The following is an 18147-nucleotide window of genomic DNA, read 5'->3' as shown; positions in this document are numbered from 1 at the left end:
GCTTCTCTTGGCTTCACCGCTTCCAGTCAATGTTGATAAAAAGAAAATGTCAATGGTATTTCAGCTTCTATATGTTGTTTTGTCTACCTAATCCACCTAGGGCCTCCTTAAACAATAATTATTGTCGGTATAGCTTAAACAGTGTAAGCAATTTAATTTTGTCTTTAACCAATTATGTTCCCTCACGGGCCAGAGCGCTGGTCCTCTACGATGTCCGTGGTACAGTTGCTTGTCATTATATTGCAGTTTTGTACAGTATTGGTGATTCATTCAAGGTGATGTAACCTGATACTGATTTTGAAAAAATTGCATATTGGCTGTCACTTCCCGGAATTAGAGAACCAGCCTGTAAGACAAAATTCCGCTCAATTGACAAGAAGTGTAACACATTAAGTCTTCCGCGTGGCATTTTCCTTATGTAGCAAACCTAAAATGTTGCTTTTGTGCAAAATAGTAGTTTACCTTCAAATTAATTCATTACATTTATGGAAATAATATAATTAATTGAAGTAGAATATGTCTATTTTAAGATAAATCGTGGGAGTAACGCTCCCGTAGCCCGGATGCACCATCTGGGGGCGGTAGCTGTTTTTTTTCTCCCTCTCCCTTCTTCTTAGGGGTGGTGGCCGCTGTTTTGCTTCGTTAGCTTACCGTTCGACAGCATGGGAATGTAAGCGAGGGAACCACCCGCATCAAAGAGTTGTGTAAATCTCTTCCATAAATTGCCATAAGTTCCACGACAGCCTCTTTCCGTATCTTCGGAGCACTTGCGCGACTTCAACGGACCGCCTGGTGCGAAGCTTGCGGGCCATTTGAGCGGCGAAGCCATAGTGGACAAAGGGAAGACCTGCGAGCTAACGTCGGCTAGCTCCTGGAGCTAACCTTTTAGCATTCCTCCATCGAGCGCGGCGCAATGCAGGCCATCAAGTGTGTCGTTGTCGGGGACGGGTGAGTCAATCGAGGGCGAGGCAGTCGGCCTCCGCACTTTAATTGGTAATCATAATAATACAATTTTCTAGACGTTGCACAAGAATAGCCGAGCGACTGCGTTAACTTGCGTGTTTAACATTTAACGCCTCTGTCGTGCTCCCTCAACTTGGCTGTAAATTGTTCAATCGTAAAAGTTAGCATGTCGGTATTTTCGATTTTTGTGTTTAAATGAATGTTGGTACTGATGTTGGCTCTGCTTCAAAAGTTGGGACTCAATTTGTTGTCCGAGAATGGTCTCGTTTTATTTTACTTTTGCAAGCCTTGGCGGCCACCGTATGTTTGCATTCCTTTCGCTTTGGGCTCCAAATGAGCTCGTGCGTGTGAGATATCTCGGAACGCGTGGGAAGGCGCGCGTGCGCGTTTCTAACTTGTTCTGGGTGTGGTTGTGGTGGCGGCGAATGCCACAGCAGCAGAGTCATGCATGGATCTACTGGCGGTGCTCCTTTTCACCTTGATTTTGACACACCGCCGCCAACATTTGCAGCATACGCGCACGACGTTGGACATTTGCCATGTTGACCTGAGGCTTTCATTTCGTGCTTACTTGCTTCCCTTTGTCATTTTCCCCACAGGGAATAGAACTAGACTGTCGCTTGTCTAAACTGCTAGCATCACTTCCACAAAATATTGCATTAATCGTATAGGTTAATAACTGCCAAACAAATGGGGAGGGAAATTATCCACTTGGCAAGCTTAAAAAGGATGTTTGACAAACAGATAATGGGTAGAGAAATGTGTCAACACGTTTTGGTGTTCATTAGAAGAAGTTAACTGTACAGTAAACCTGAAACAAAGTCAAACATTTGATGATGCCTGACGTTACTTATCTGGCACCATCAGAAATGAAATGTATTTTTCTGGCTTGATCTGTAATCATTGGAAAACATTAACAAATATGTCATGTCATTTCACTGTCAAGCGAGTGGAATGGGAAGTTAATGTCTGTGCAGTAACATCAAGCCAGAACAGAACACATCTTTGAAGATGACCCATATTACAGTATCTGTATAGAAACATTTGTATTTCTCTGGAAGGCGTTATTTTATGAACTGTAAAGGTTAATAGGGGAAAGAGAAGTAAAGCTACTTTCTATTTGAGTCATTCTGGCATTTTTTTTTGGCTGGACTGTAATCTGAACATTTCAATTCAGTTTTATGGGCACAACTGATTTTCTATGAGCGTTGTCATGGAACTAATTGAATTTGTAAGTACCACTGTAAAGTATTTACATCTGCTTGGGCAAGTTTGACAGTTTATGTATTGTGCAATACAGTTGAATAAAGTCCAAAAAATGCAAATGTGACTTTCCCGTCACTATTTCATTTCCTGTTCTAAGGATATCCATGTGCGTTTCCTCATTGCTATCATCGCAATGCTTTTTTTAAAAAATTTATTCATTTATTTATTTTTTAAAAACACATTTTTCAACTCCAGTGCATTTACAATCCGAGGAGACAGACATTTGGCAGTATTGCGTACAGTCCAAATGCAGTAAGTGTTCCAAACAGTTGAACATTGGTTGCTTTTCTCTGTCCTTCCTGCAGGGCTGTGGGTAAGACTTGCCTGCTCATCAGCTACACCACCAATGCCTTCCCCGGAGAGTACATCCCCACTGTGTGAGTGGCCTTCGTCTTCCTCCTCGTGACCATGGCGGTCAGAAATAAGGCGCCCTGTGGTGATACACGCCCCTCCCCTCATTTCTCAAGCTTCCCGAGGGGTCTAGAATTTTTCATGTATTTTTCATGAATTGGAAAGTTCCTGACTTAATGCATCAAGTGGAGAAGTTTTCTGATTTTCAATTCAATTGTAAAATAAATAATAATAATCAGATTTGAGTCTGTACACTTGCATCTGTGAATTCTCTCAGCTTTGACAACTACTCTGCCAACGTGATGGTGGACGGCAAGCCGGTGAACCTGGGTCTTTGGGATACGGCGGGACAGGAGGACTATGACAGGCTGCGCCCGCTCTCCTACCCCCAAACGGTACTGACCGGAACGGCGAGCACACACAACCGCATTAGCATTTGGCACTCTGACGTTAGCGTTTCTCCCCGCCCGCCAGGATGTGTTCCTCATCTGCTTTTCGCTCGTTAGTCCGGCCTCCTTTGAAAACGTTCGCGCCAAGGTGAGTCAACGTGATGCCGCCTGAATCTGTTTTGAAGCCCATCAGGAACACGAAACACACACAGAGGCTGTTTTTACCAGAATATTGTTTGTTTTCGCTTCTTAAACACGAGTTAATTAAAATGTTTTTTCAGTCACACTGCTTTGGTTGGTTTTGGTTAACTCTGCTAACTTTGGCCGGCAGTGGTACCCTGAGGTGAGACATCACTGTCCCAACACCCCCATCATCTTGGTGGGCACCAAGTTGGATTTGAGAGATGACAAAGACACCATCGAGAAGCTGAAGGAGAAGAAACTGACTCCAATCACCTATCCCCAAGGCCTTGCCATGGCCAAAGAGATTGGTAAGTACCTCCCAAATAAAATACAAATTGTCATCAGCTCCGGAGAAAGCAGATGCCACGGCCGTCCGCACTTATTTAGCATTGTTGTGTTGCACCGGATGTCTCGCCCACCCACTCAGGTTCCGTCAAGTACCTGGAGTGCTCGGCCCTGACCCAGCGTGGCCTTAAAACTGTGTTTGATGAGGCCATCCGCGCCGTCCTGTGCCCGCCGCCCGTCAAGAAGAAGGGCAAGAAGTGCAGCCTTCTCTAAGGCCGATCCTGGCGGTGGCGGGAGGCGCGACGGCGGGAGGCGCGACGGCGGAAACAACGCCAGCGGAAACAACACCAGTATACACAGCCACCAGATAACGCCGTACTTATTGCTTCCTGTAAACGTAGCCGCGGCGGTTCGAGCGACTACTTTCTCCCGTTCAGACATTGCGAGGATCGTTACGTTGTGTACCGCTGAGATGAGAATGGAAATGTCAAACTTTGAGGCCTTGCGTTTGATCCATTCGCTGCCCTCATTTTGTTTACAGTCCGGGTTCTTGTCAGCGGGACTCGGGTTGCAAAACGCAGCCTCACGCTTCCGGAAATGCATCCGCGCTGCTGTTTGCTCCCTCACCAGCAATTACTTTTTTACACCGACAGTGCTATTAACCTGCAAACGCTCCTAAAACCATCCAGGCAAAGCATCCCCCCACCCCCCACCCAGCTATGTTGCAAACTGTCACAATGTAGTTTTTTTTTTAACTTTTGGTGGCAGGGAATCAAGAGCACCATTGATGCTCCTTGGGCATTTATCAGCAACCTTTTTTTTTTCAATCGCATCACTACTGGCAAAGTGAAGTCACTTAGACAATGAGCATCTGTGTCTGTTAGCAAACAAAGCTACTGTCAATTTTGGCATAGTAGAGTGTACTACTCTTTGTTGCTATGTGATTTTTTTTTGTGTATCTTACACTCCACTCACTGTATTTTTGGACTAACACTAGGAATATGCTTTTTCGTTCGCCGCCTCTAACAACTAACCCGACCTTGACCTCTCTACCACACCTGTCTGTGTCAACGCCGATGGCATGCAAGTGCGATGTATACTGAAAAATGTTAACATTAGTATCACTATATATTTTTTTGCCTCTTTCCAAGTACAAGGGGTTAAAGGAACCATCGCTCATCTGTTGTTTTTTGTGTTCGGATATCAAACTGTGCTTTAAGTCAAGCCAACGTCTTTGTGACTGCTTTTGTTTTTATGGATACAAAGCGGTTGTCACTTTCTTGTGTCTTTGAAAAAGCCAATAAAGTCCAATAGAATTGAACAGGGTTGTCATCCATCATTAAAAATACACTTTTGACTCGGTGATACATACTTTCTTGTCTCCCTTCTTAATTAAGTCACATCAGAGTCGACTGACTTAAGGCCTGGCAGTGAGCAAACTGATATGCCCAACGCAATTCAAACAAATAATGCATTTATTACTTAAATCCAGAGTCTGACAAAGTATATAATAGATGGACCCTTTCGAAGGTTTTGCGGACACGTTACAAGATGAGCAGCTTATTTCGCTTTGTCAACAAACCGTAACAAAGTTCCCGAAGTTGTCCGTATGCTGGAGAGAGAGAGAGAAAAAAGTGTTTCTTTTCAGAATTCAGTTGCAAATATAAATTTGGATTGTAATTTCCTTTGAATAATTATCAGACAGAAGAATTCAAGTTCTATTTGACTTGAGACGCGTTCTCCCTCCAAAATATTTTTCTTAAACTCTGAACTGTTCCACTGTACACCGATGTCGACAATTCTGGATAACAGAACACGAGACGGCCACTTGCCTGTCCACCAGCTCGGCGCCAACAAGATCGTGGATGTGGTACTTGATGTGGAATTTAACTTGCGAGGTGGTCCGCCTCCCCTCAAGCTCGGCCTGCAAGGCTTCTCCGTACCTGGACTTCTTCACCATGCCCAGCACACCTTTGCGACCTAGCAGGAGGCGACAGTGTTTGGCCGTTTACTGAAAAACTTTTCAGCACCAAGTCACACTTTCAGTTATCAATGTGACCAACATAAATCCGTCCGAGTATATCTCAACAACTACCTTGGATGAAGTGTTTGGTGAATCTGCCAGAGTTGGGAATAGAAAGCCACCAGCTGCCAGCGTCTCTCACAGTCAAGACCCCGGCCTTCACCAGTTGCCTAGAGGCCAACCCAAAAATTGTTGATTTTTTTTCCTGCTCTATTACTACACTGTGCTCTGGTTACCATCACAAAGGCAACTCACTCCACAAAATAAGGCCACATGAACAATTACACTAACTAGCAAAGGCCTTAAGTTTCACCATCAAATATTCCACTTTTTTTTTTTTCTTCACATACGTGATTTCAGCATCTGTGAAGACGAACTCTCTGATCATTTGGTCTTTGTTGAAGCTCAAATGCGTGCAAGGAGACAACACTCTCTCCAAGAACTTGTCCACGGTCCCTCGAGTCTCTCTGCCCTCCTCTGCGGCGGACACTTTGGCCTTGTAGTCGGACGTGAAGACCAGGCCGAACGCCTCGGCGTCAAAGCCAAGCTGGAACATGAGCAGCTCCCCATCCTCACGCAGTTTATTCTGTAGGCGTTTTGTATGTGCTTTTTACACTCAGTCCATCGAGGTAACGGGTGCGAGAGGCAAATGCTTTCACAGACCGAAGTTAGCCCTTCCTGATTAAAAGGCATTCGATAAATTATGCAAACAGTGAAGTTCATTGCTTAAAAGGTTCCCGCTAGTCCATAAGGGGAGCCTTCGTAAAACACGCATAAAACTGTTTTCAGCGAAAAGTGAACAAAGAACGTCACTGGCTGCTCTCTGGCTCCAGATGCAGGGTAGTCCATCAGTCAAGTACAAGAACAAAAAAAGACAAAAAGGGTGTGTAGTGTAATTTATGTCTCTTGACATATTTGGACAAAAGCATGTCACAGATACGCTATTACAACAAGAAGAAATCGCTTTGAAATTGACAAAAAAAAAAAAAGTAATCTCACCACTTCTTTGTCCACCTGAGTCTTGTCATGGTGAATGCTGTATAGTTGGTGCTTGAGTACAATTTGAGGCAAAGTGTCATTGAAAAGCTTTCTGGGGGACAGCGTCATGAGGTACTCCAGGCTAGCTCGGACATCAGTCGGACCTTGGGTTGGAGAGCATTTTTGACCCAACTATAACTATCGCCACTTAAAACCAGGGATGAGAATGGCAAATGTGAAAAAGCACGGAAAAGTAGCGGGGGGTTATACACGTTGTCGCGGCAGGCAGGGGAATGCCCGCGAGAGTCGCCGAGGCTAACGTTGCCCGGCCAGCTAGCCGGCCGCAACCCCCATATATAAAAAAATAATTTTCTCAACGGATTTACTCGATTCACGAAGATACTTTAGACAGAAAAAAACACGGAAATTAGCGGATCTGCGGAAAATTCTCATCCCTGTAAAACAATTGGAGCTGTAGTAGGGTGACCAGATGTCTTCTTTTTCCCGGACATGTCCTACTTTTGAGACCTAAATAAATGTCCTTGGGGAATTTCGAAATCCACCGGGATTTTGTTCAACTGCCTTAAACATAATACATGTACAGTACATTTTTAATAGAATTGCCACTCCATTCCATTTCACTCAATTCCAGGTTTCTCTGTATGGTTTGCAAATAAGTCACGCGCTTCTCCTCAAATCTAGTCACTTTGCATAGTGTGTGTGTGTGTGTGTGTGTGTGTGTGTGTGTGTGTGTGTGTGTGTGTGTGTGTGTGTGTGTGTGTGTGTGTGTGTGTGTGTGTGTGTGTGTGTGTGTGTGTGTGTGTGTGTGTGTGTGAAGGAAGTAGGGTGGGCTAGCCAGTCTATACTGCGTGTTTACAAGCAATGCTGAACCAAAGATGCACGTTCACGGAGGAGTTGAATAAAAAATTCCCCTGCTTTCACCAGGGTCATGATCCTTATGAGCTGAGTGTTTGACATGTAAGGCAGGCACTTGCATGTCTGTGGCAAATAAAGTTGCCAACGACCTGCAGGCGCACATAAATTCAGCCAAGCGCACAAAAGCAGCGAGGGGCGAGAGTTCATCATCCAATGTCACGGATTTTTTTGTGACGAAGTCCGAGAGTGTAGCCGTCTCTGCAGCAGAAGGTAGCTATGATTTTCAACAGTTAAGCACCATGAAAGCTACAGGTCAATGGACTGCACATCTGGCTTGTTAAGGAAGAATTTATTTTCCAAATGCTGCACCGATGGCTGTATTTCTTTTATCTTTTTTTTAATTTAGTGTAAAACTATAAAACTCAAAAATGTCAATGTACATATGTTTTTGTTAGTATAAATATGTTTTGGTTAATGTACATATGTTGTTTTGTGTTATTCGGGCCAATAAATGCCATTGCTATACAGACACCATGTCATTTGTGTCATAATACATGTCATTTGTGTCATAATATACACCGGTACTCCGATTAATTCCCCCTCCACAAAAAAAAAAAAGTGCCCTCCTTTTTAGAAACCCAAATCTGGTCACCCTAGCAGTGGCACCCACCTTGTTCATCACACTCGAGACCAAACTTCTCGGTGGCGGTTCGGCTTTTCTTCACCTTGAAAAAATCGGAAACTAGAGCTCGTTTCCTGTTCATACCTGAGAATGTAGAAAATATGTTATACAAGTTCAATTTCGTTTCAGCTGGTACAAAGAAAATTGTACCGATTTTTTTATTCGGATACTTTACAAGTTACATTCTATTCCGACTAGGAACATGGAAAGTGATAAGAAAATAGTGGGATGTGATTTGCAATAACACGTTAAGCACTTACCTGGGAGGCAATAGTAGACATTTATACATCATTTCGATAGAGCTAGCTTGACATTACATGCCGAAAACATTGCCGTGGATTTTTCTTCTTCTACTGAAATACAAATTCAATGGCAATACTGCCCTCTATGCTCAAACATGCTACCTGTGTGACCCAGATGTGGTGTTGTGTTTATTGTGGGCTGATTTTTACGAATCTAACTTGCAGGTTTTGCCTTAATAATGCGATCTAGGTTCCGAAACAAACGGCAGTGACACATTTTTACAGCACAGGTCACTGTTTGGAAGTAAATCGAACCACGAACCGCTAGCTAGCTTCCATTACGTCCCTTTTCTTTTTTCTTAACCTGGGTTCGATCAAACCCTAGAAGTTTGGTGAGTCGGTCTCAGGGGTTCGGCAGAGCCTTCACTGCGGAGGTCCAAACACACCTGATTTATTCTGTAAATTCGTGACGATGCATATCTGAACTGGTCTCGCAAAGGCAACAGCAGAAATCACACTGATTTGCAGGTATGTAATTTGTTTTGAGTTCATGCATTGTGTTATGTTCTTTAAACAAGGTGATGTTCATGCTCATTTTGTGCACCAGTAATAAACAGTGATGTCTTGAATATGAAAAAATATATATATATATATATATATATATATATATATATTTTCACTAAAGAGGGGTTCGGTGAATGCGCATATGAAACTGGTAGGGTTCGGTACCTCGGTTCGGTTAAGAACCATTGCCCTACGTTTACCTTAAGACTCCAACTGGTAATAAATCAGAAAAATGTCACTACTTTTGTTTTCTTAAACCGTGTTACCTGCTGGGGTATTCTTCTGAGGTAAGTGACTTAAGTGCTATAAACGTTGATTATGTACGGATGGAATTCATTTGTTTTAGTCTATCTGTTAGAAAGGTTCCTATGTTGATGCTGGAAATCAATATATATTTTGGGTTGAACGTTGTCGTGTCGGAAAGTTACGTCACTGCGCATTAAGTCTCGCGTGATTTACCTCATTGCCATTGTTGTATTTTGTTGCATCGTGATTGTTGCAGCTTGTTGCGCAGCGGTAAGTTACAGACGGGAGTTAGAAGTTGCTGATATCGACTGAGCGTGTTGTCGTGATATTGTGCGTTTCTGACTTAAAGTGAGTGCATACATTTAATTGTTACTGCTGTCCACTGTTGTGCCGTTTGTCCGATCGCAGTTTGTTTCGTGTGCGCGCCGTTTGATTGACAGCTCCGGCGCGCTCCTTTAAGTTTGCCTCGCGTTGTACTAGCAGCGTACACGCATGACTACAGCCGTTACGCAGCGCCACGGCGACTAACGGTTGCCAGCAAATGTATTTGTTTGTCTTGATGACTTATGTTTGGTGTGTTGTCTAGCGTATTTCATTCATGGTTATTTTAGTATAGTGGAGCAGTTACGTCCAGTCAGTTATGTAACGTGTGCCGTCTACCAGTGTTGTGTGACCTCAGAAGTCGAGCTTGTGACATACGTGCTGTATTTCTGTCTGTTGCAGAACCACATACTTCACACACCCACAAGAATCACACACACTCACAAGAATCACACAAGAATCATACAAACAAGAATCACTCGCACAAGAACCATATTTACACACTCAAACACGCACCCATGTACACTACACACACTTGCTCTCCCATCTTTACGACATTACTACCATCCTTCTATCATCATCGGCATCACAGTCTCGAAAGATCATAGATTTCTTGTGTCTGGAGGTTAGGTGTTCTTTGCACAGCGTCTGCTGTGGCTGGTGAGTCCTATCCGTGAGAGACAGACACGGCCGCAGATGTTACAGGTGTGGGCCGGATCCGGTGAAGGTGGGGGCATGGTGGCTTGCTGCTTCCTCAACTTCCTTTTCGTGTCTCGATGTTGAGCCAGGGTGATTTCGTAGGTCTGCAGCCCGTTTCGGAGAGCCTGTTGCCATTTGTGGCGATCCTGGGCGACGTCTTCCCAGGTGGCTGGGTTGATGTTGAAGGATTTGAGGTCTTGTTTGCAGACATACTTATAGCGGAGCAATGGGCGACCTACTTGTCTTTTGCCTGATTTTAGCTCTGCATATAAGATGTCCTTTGGCATACGACCGTCTTCCATCCGACAGACATGGCCCAGCCAACGGAGACGCCGCTGCTTCAGCAAGGAGAGGATAGTGGGGAGCTGTGCACTCTCCAGGACTGCACTGTCTGTGATCCTGTCCCGCCAGGTGATGCCCAGTATGCGTCTCAGGCAACGCAGATGGAAAGAGTTTAGCCTTTTCTCTTGATGAGCATAAAGAGTCCAGGCTTCGCTGCCATACAAGAGTGTACTGACGACACAGGCCCTGTACACTTGCACCTTTGTATGAATGGTGAGCTTGCTGTTCTGCCATACTCTGGGTGTCAGTTTTCCAAAGGTAGAAGCTGCTTTCCCAATCCGGCTGCTGACCTCGGCATCGAGTGACAAATTGCAGGTGATGGTAGACCCAAGATAGATAAAGGTGCTTACAGCTTCCAGTGTGTAGTTGTTGATGGTGATGGAGGGTGGGACAGTGCCCCCCTGGCCCATTGTCTTGGTTTTGTTTAGGCTGATGGTCAGGTTGAAGTCCTGACATGCTTGGCTGAACCGGTCTAGGAGAATCTGCAGGTGTTCCTTAGTGTGTGTTGCCAATGCTGCATCATCAACAAACCACATGTCCCTAATGGTGAGTGGTCTGATCTTGGTTTTTGCTCTCAGTCGGGATCGGTTGAATAGTTTGCCGTCGGTCCTGGTGTGTAAGTAAACTCCCTCAGTTGATGTTCCAAAGGCTTGGCGCAGGAGGAGAGAGAAGAATATCCCAAACAGAGTGGGTGCCAGCACGCATCCCTGTTTGACACCACAGCGGATGTTAAAGGACTCAGAAGTGCACCCATCGTACTGGACAGTACCTTTCATGTCAGTGTGGAAGGACTGGAGGATGCTGAGGAGTTTTGGCGGGCAGCCTATCCGTTCCACCAGTTGGAAAAGCCCGCTCCTGCTCACCAGGTCAAAAGCCTTGGTAAGGTCAACGAAGGCCATGTAGAGAGGTTTGTGTTGTTCTCTGCACTTCTCCTGCAGCTGTCTCAGAGTGAAGATCATATCCAGAGTTGATCTTCCTGCTCTGAACCCTGCCTGTGACTCTGGGTAGAGCTTCTCTGCGAGGACTTGGAGTCTGTTTAGTACAACTCGAGCAAAGAGCTTACCGGTAATGCTGAGTAGGGAGATGCCACGGTAGTTGTTACAGTCACTCCTGTCTCCCTTGTTTTTGTACAAGGTGACGATGTTGGCATTTATCATGTCCTGTGGGACAGAGCCTTCTTTCCAGCACAGGCATAAGAGCTTGTGCAGTCTATGCAGAAGAGCAGGCTTCCCACACTTGAGGACTTCGGCTGTTATCCCATCGGTGCCTGGAGCTTTTCCGCTGGGCAGGCTGTTTATTGCTTTGCTTAGCTCCTCAGTTGTTGGTTCCATGTCAAGCTCTTCCATGACAGGTAGGTGCTCTATGTACATGCCTGAGGGCTGCATCAGAGACGCTGTTGTCCCTGGCATAGAGCTCTGAGTAGTGTTCCACCCAGCGGTCCAGCTGCTTAGAACGTTCAACGATGGTTTCTCCCGAAGCTGATTTCAGCGGGACGATTTTGCGGGGTGATGGTCCAAGTGCCTTTTTGATGCCATCGAACATGAGTCTGATGTTGCCTGTGTCAGCAGCTGCTTTAATGTTGCTGCAGAGCTGTAGCCAATAGTCATTGGCACAACGTCTAGCGGCTTGTTGGAGTTTCCCCCTAGAAGATCGGAGGGTCTGTAGAGTTTTGGTGTTTGGAGTGTGCTTGTAATTTGTGAGTGCGACGCGTTTTTCTTCAAGGATTGATGGGTAGCCTTTTGGAAGCCTTGAGTTTCCCAGGCATCAGGGCTCCCCTCTCGGCCTTCCTGTTGTCATCCAAAGGAACGGTGAACCGATACATGTGGCATCAGGTTGGCTGCAGGAGTTGCCAGAACAATGCTTTTTTGAAGCATGAGTCTGCCTACCGGAGTCCAAGCCGGGTTTTCTGTCGGGGTTTGCCCCCTTAGCTTTTTCGTTCCAGACGATACCCACAAGGCAGCGGGGGTGCTATTTCACCCATAGCTGGGACAGTGGTTAGCGGGCGCCAGGACATCCCCGCGCCGGTGGGCCTGTACATCACGCCGAGGGGCCCACTGTTGCTCCCCCTGTCGATCCCCTGCAATTTGGCCTGGAGCCGTGAGGCACCCAGTTACCATGTGTGGCCACGAGGAGGCATGCAGAAGTCTTGACGGTGGAGAGGCTATGTACCGGCTGAGGAGACTTACGCACTCGGCTCCTCTTTTCGCCCCCGGAAACAGGGGGCTAGCCGGCGGCAGTAGCTGAAAGCAGAAGGTAGCAAGCAGGAAGAAGCATGCAACATGCACTAACTACGAGCACTACTACTCCAACACCACTGCACGTGCAAGCACACACACACACTTCTATCATCAAACGTGTGCCTATACCCTTTTTGCCAATTATCCATTAAAGCAACCAAAACTGAACCACATCTTCCATCCTGTGTTCTGACCAACACTCGGGGGCAAAAAGAGCATAACCTTTTGAGCCAACAGTCCTCAATCTCCCCAACACTATCAGACATGCACATGCACTCGCGTCCATATGCAATATTATTGTATGCAACTACACTACACTGTCATTCCATTCTGACATAGTGTTTAAAATTACATTAAAATAAAATATCCTTTGCTGTAATAACAGCTGTAACTCCTCCCTTAGAGGCCTTCCACAACGTTTCTAAGTGTGTTTTGTGGGATTTTTTAACCCTTCTTCCAGCAGCACATTTGTGATGTAACATCACGCCTGTCTCTCTTTATTCTAACAATGTATTTTGGACAACCCTGCATTTTCTTACCCGCTACTCGTGACTTATCAATCGAGATTCTTCACTGCATCATTTCTTGTACTTTCTCTTAATTTTTTGCAGGATTGGCATGATTTTACGTTGTCTCCATATCAGGCAAACATGAACCAGCACCGATCCCACAATTCCAGCTTTCAGCACCAGCATCAACTATGCAAGAAATGGAGAGATGATCATGAACAAAATGACAGAGGACATAGTAAATCTTCCAAACCAAACCACCAGCAGCACTGCTCCTCTGGGCCACCGAGCCCTCAAACTTTGAGCACCAGCAGTGAGCTGTACGAAAGAGACTTCCCCCTGTACAAGCAGCCAGTCGAAGTTGGTTGCTTTTCCTTAGACTCAGAACGCAGGTTCTTCAACGATAACAGGCAGATGAGGTACTACGTGGAACCTGAGAAAAGCCCATACTTTGACCTGCGGCAAGGGTATAGGGACCGTTATATAAAGAGAGACGAAAGTGTGAAGGAAAAGCTGGACCACATCCTCCGATGGATCCTGGCCAACAGACCGAAGCTGACATGGAGGTCGGACGCGTCGTCTTCATCGTAAGTAGAGGTGGGAATTGTGGACTTATGATGTCACAATACAGATGCGATTGGATTTGTTTCACAACAGCAATCGCAACCTAAAACTAAATTACTTAAATTAATGGAAATTCTTCAAGCAGTACGCCAAACTGTACCTTGTACAAAACACAGTCATAGCAACTAGACAGAATGTTCCAAATCAAAAGAGTTTTTGCATCATGATTTCATGTTTTAATTGAATGGCATTGCCTATTACAAGCCACATAGCAGTAGCTTAGCCTTTTAGTCGGCTAGCTTTGCTGCTTTGAATCCGTATCCATGCGAAAGCAGAAGTTCCGCAATACAATTTGGACGAAAATTAAAGCACGTGGCCACACTTACTTTTTTTTTTCTTTGTCTCCCGGCAGAAGTTTCGATGTGGACTTTGTGACGTGGCGAGGCCATTTGACCAAACTTTTGACCACGCCCTATGAGACGCAGGAGGGCTGGTTGCTGGCCGTCACCAAGTTCAAGGGCACCCTCTACATTAGTGAGGTGGAAACAGACGCCGCTCGCCGGGACCGAGAGAATCGCACCAGGAGACACCAGGAAATGATGTACTGGGGCTACAAGTTTGAGCAGTACATGTGTGCAGGTAGGGAGGCACCTTGTATACTTTTATGCTCAGACCCGAACGGAGCATGTTTCCTCATATGTCGGTACTGAGTTGTTTACTCAACTGCAGAGGGATGTGGCATTTCAGCGAAAGCAGGCTTCACCAGCATAATTATTGCGAGACATCCGTAACATGATCACTGTCTTTGGCTGAGTAGATGAATATCACCAAGTCAAATGAAATTGTTTTGACTTACAAGATAAGATGGACGGCTACCCCGATTCGAGCGGCGCGGTCAACACCAACGAGGCCTTCTGCACGGTGGTGCAAACGCGTCTCTCGAATCACAGGCTACTCTTCTCCGGTGAGGTGGACTGCCGCGACAAAGATCCGGGAGCTCCGGCACCTCCCGCCTGCTACGTGGAGCTCAAGACGGCCGCGGAGATTCGCACCCCCAAACAGCGCCGCAACTTTCACAGGTGGGGTCAAACCCGTGCCTCGGTGCAATCAAGATAGGCAGACACAGTTTTGGGGCTCATCGTGGATGAACCAATCTCTTGGATCTCGTCAGGTTCAAGCTGCTCAAGTGGTGGGCACAGTCCTTCCTCCCCGGAGTCCCTCGCGTCGTGGCTGGCTTCCGGGATGATCGCGGAGTCGTCGTCTCCGTGGAGACTTTTCGCATCTCCGAGATTTCGCGGCTCATCAAGGTGAGTTGGTCGCGTGTAATGCAAAGCGGGCAATGGCAGCGATGTGTCTGCATCTTGTGGAGCAGGCCGAGGACAACTGTTGGAGGCCAACCGTCTGCATGAACTTCTGCAGCGACTTCTTGTCGTTTGTCAAGTGTGTGGCGACCCAAGACCATCCTCGGTGAGCTCACAGCATATTTAATGAGGAAAAAAGTTAATTTTTGCCTTGTTTGTCTGTAATAATACATACATTATCTTGTTACAAATCATGAGGAGCTGAAATGAGTGGTGTGTTTTTTAGAGTGGTCTATCTGTTGGGCTGGAACCCCGGCTGTGATGTGACATACTCGGTCCACAGGGACTCCTCTTATTCTTTCCTGCCGGACTGGTACGTCAAGGAAATGAGCTAAAGATTCTCGCGTGAGAGGTGCCCTTGCTCAACAAAGACTCCAGATCCTTTTTTTTTTTTTTTTTTTTTAAAGGCGATTAAATAAGAACACGCAACAACAAACGTTCACACAAAGATCTGTCGAAACCGCAGCATCGGCGCTCTTACAGAAGCGCTGGCAGCTTATAGCGTTTTGATGCAGCGTGCCGCAATCAGGTGAAGGTGTGTGTTGTGGCCTAGCAATACGGCGTGTGGGAGAAACGTGAGAAATGCTAAAATGTCACGCTCGTGTGGAAATTTCAAAAGTGGCTATCATCTGCTGCTATTTTTCAAAGAAATTAAAAAATTCCATTGTTTACATGTTTGGAAGTGCTTTGTTCAAAGCGTGTCAGGGTTTTCCAGATTATCCTTATCAAAGTCAAAGTCAAAGTCAGCTTTATTGTCAATTTGTCCACATGCCAAAGACACACAAAGAAACCGAAATTTCGTTCCCCCCTATCCCACGGTGACAAGACATGGCTCACAACAGACAAACAAGTAAACAAGTATAACAAAAGCGTGCTGAATAAATAATGAATAAATAAATAAATAGGAGGAGCAGAAAAAAAAAGGAGCAAGTGCGCGTACAGCAGACATTCCCGAAAATAGCGCAACAGTGCCGCACGCTACGCAGAAGGGGGTAGCGAGTTCAGGGCCCTAACAGCCTGGAGAAAGAAGCTGTTGGCGAGTCTGGTGGTGCGGGCAGAAGGTCAAACAAAGAGTGAGCCGGGTGACTCACATCTCTGGCAATCGAGGTTGCCTTGCGGGCGACATGGGAGGTGTAAATGTCCTTCAGGGAGGGTAGCGAAGCACCAATAATCTTACCAGCCGTATTCACTATGCGCTGCAGGGCCTTCAAGTTCTGTTCAGTGCAGTTACCACCCCAGACAGCGATGCAACTGGTGAGGACGCTCTCAATGGTGCCACGGTAAAATGTAGACAGAACTGCCTGAGGAGCACATGCACGCCTGAGCTTCCGCAGGAAGTACAAGCGGCGCTGAGCTTTCTTTGCCAGTGACGAGGTGTTTTCGGACCAGGAGAGGTCCTCACTGATGTGCACCCCCAGGAACTTGGTGCAGCTCACCCTCTCCACCACAGCACCGTCGATGATCAGCGGCAGGTGTGTTGTGTGACCCTTCCGGAAGTCAACAATCATTTCCTTGGTCTTATTGACGTTCAGCAGGAGGTTGTTGTCCCTGCACCACGTGGTCAGAAGGTCAACTTCCGACCTGTACCGAGTCTCGTCGCCCTTCGTGATGAGACCCACCAGAGTCGTGTCGTCAGCAAACTTCACTATGCGGTTGTCGCTGTAGGTCGCAGTGCAGTCATGCGTCAGCAGGGTGAAGAGCAATGGACTGAGCACGCAGCCCTGGGGGGCTCCCGTGCTCAGCGTGATGCTGGCGGAGATTTTGTCGCCAACACGCACCACCTGAGGCCTCTGACAGAGGAAGTCCAGTATCCAGTTGCAGAGGGAGGTACTGAGGCCCAGCTCGTCGAGTTTGCAGATGAGTCGCTGCGGCACAATGGTGTTGAAGGCAGAGCTGAAGTCCACAAACAGCAACCTCACATATGAGTCCTTTCTCTCCAGGTGGGTGAGGGCCGAGTGGAGGGCAGAGCAGATGGCATCCTCAGAGGACCGCTTGGCACGGTACGCAAACTGGAAAGGGTCAATGGTGGGGGGGAGAACGGACTTGATGTGCGCCATGACCAGCCGCTCAAAGCACTTCATGATGATGGGCGTCAGTGCCACAGGGCGGTAGTCATTGAAGCAGGACGGTGCAGGTTTCTTTGGCACAGGAACGATGGTGGCAGCCTTGAAACACGAGGGGACGATGGCCTGCTGCAGGGAAACGTTAAAGATGTCCGTGAAGACACCCGACAGCTCCCCAGCACAGTCCTTCAGCGCTCGACCCGGGATGTTTTCAGGGCCCGCCGCCTTACGGGTGTCAATAGCGGCAAGCGCCCTCCTCACACCGTCGGCAGAGAGGCGCAGGGGCTGCTCGTGTGGGGGGGGGAGTGGACTTCAGTGGGCAAGTGCTGTTCTGGGCGTCGAAGCGAGCAAAGAAGCGGTTCAGATCGTTCAGCAGACGGACGTCGCCCTCACAGCTCCTCGGCGCGGGCTTGTAGTCCGTGATGGTCTGAATGCCCCGCCAAAGGCTACGTGCGTCCTTGCTGTCCTTGAAGTGGGTGGAGACCTTGCACGAGAACGCCTTCTTCGCTTCTTTGATGCCTCGGGACAGGTCGGCCCTCGCTGTCCTCAAGCCAGCCTCATCCCCCGCTCTGAAAGCCTTGTCCCTGGCCCTCAACAGTCTGAGGACAGCCCCCGTCAGCCACGGCTTCCAGTTCGCGCGAGTGACGACGGATTTCGAGCAAGTCACATCATCGATGCACTTTGTGATGTAAGAGGTAACAGAGTCAGTATACTCCTCTATGTCCGTCCAATCGTTGTAGGTGGCTGCCTGCTTAAACAAGTCCCAGTCAGTGGTGTCGAAGCAGTCACGAAGTGCATCGGAGGCACCCTCAGGCCACACTCGAACCTGCCTCCGAACCGGCCTGGATGCCTTTACCAATTGTCTGTATGCGGGCAAAAGCAAAACGGTGAGATGGTCAGAAAGCCCCAGATGGGGGAGGGGGGTGGCTTTGAAAGCTCCCTTTTGCGCCGAGTAGACTAGGTCCAGGAAGCTGTCTCCACGTGTCGGAAAGGGAACATGCTG

The 18147-nt window shown here is 47.1% G+C and overlaps 3 protein-coding genes across 6 annotated transcripts; 2 read left to right on the top strand and 1 right to left on the bottom strand.

The window, feature by feature from the left end:
• Nucleotides 1-592: 592 nt before the first annotated feature.
• LOC125983224 (ras-related C3 botulinum toxin substrate 1) lies at nucleotides 593-4758 on the top strand. 2 transcript variants are annotated; one of them, XM_049744260.2, is made up of 6 exons: nucleotides 593-948; nucleotides 2535-2606; nucleotides 2858-2975; nucleotides 3055-3117; nucleotides 3301-3460; nucleotides 3580-4758. In XM_049744260.2, exons 1-6 carry the CDS (start codon nucleotides 914-916, stop codon nucleotides 3708-3710), a joined length of 579 nt encoding a protein of 192 aa, XP_049600217.1. In that variant the 5' UTR covers nucleotides 593-913; the 3' UTR covers nucleotides 3711-4758. The 2 variants fall into 2 exon arrangements, with proteins under 2 accessions (XP_049600217.1, XP_049600218.1); XM_049744261.1 differs by lacking the exon at nucleotides 593-948 and adding an exon at nucleotides 971-993.
• A 136-nt stretch (nucleotides 4759-4894) lies between these two features.
• LOC125983223 (inactive serine/threonine-protein kinase 19) lies at nucleotides 4895-8407 on the bottom strand. The gene is made up of 7 exons (XM_049744258.1): nucleotides 8257-8407; nucleotides 7985-8080; nucleotides 6460-6602; nucleotides 5811-6046; nucleotides 5533-5630; nucleotides 5270-5417; nucleotides 4895-5049 (listed from the first exon to the last, which is right to left on the bottom strand). Exons 2-7 carry the CDS (start codon nucleotides 8076-8078, stop codon nucleotides 4998-5000), a joined length of 771 nt encoding a protein of 256 aa, XP_049600215.1. The 5' UTR covers nucleotides 8079-8080; nucleotides 8257-8407; the 3' UTR covers nucleotides 4895-4997.
• A 209-nt stretch (nucleotides 8408-8616) lies between these two features.
• LOC125983219 (decapping and exoribonuclease protein) lies at nucleotides 8617-15752 on the top strand. Of its 3 annotated transcripts, none has more exons than XM_049744253.1 (7): nucleotides 8617-8766; nucleotides 13259-13743; nucleotides 14133-14359; nucleotides 14580-14799; nucleotides 14892-15027; nucleotides 15093-15187; nucleotides 15308-15752. In XM_049744253.1, the coding sequence occupies exons 2-7, from the start codon at nucleotides 13298-13300 to the stop codon at nucleotides 15414-15416; spliced, it is 1233 nt and encodes a 410-aa protein (XP_049600210.1). In that variant the 5' UTR covers nucleotides 8617-8766; nucleotides 13259-13297; the 3' UTR covers nucleotides 15417-15752. The 3 variants fall into 3 exon arrangements, with proteins under 3 accessions (XP_049600210.1, XP_049600211.1, XP_049600209.1); XM_049744254.1 differs by lacking the exon at nucleotides 8617-8766 and adding an exon at nucleotides 9228-9318; XM_049744252.1 differs by lacking the exon at nucleotides 8617-8766 and adding an exon at nucleotides 9242-9396.
• The last annotated feature ends 2395 nt before the right edge of the window (nucleotides 15753-18147 follow it).

Source organism: Syngnathus scovelli, chromosome 16, assembly GCF_024217435.2.
Source record: "Syngnathus scovelli strain Florida chromosome 16, RoL_Ssco_1.2, whole genome shotgun sequence".
Lineage (NCBI taxonomy): Eukaryota > Metazoa > Chordata > Actinopteri > Syngnathiformes > Syngnathidae > Syngnathus > Syngnathus scovelli.
The sequence above is the reverse complement of the archived record's forward strand: the minus strand, read 5'-3'. Positions and strand labels throughout refer to the sequence as shown.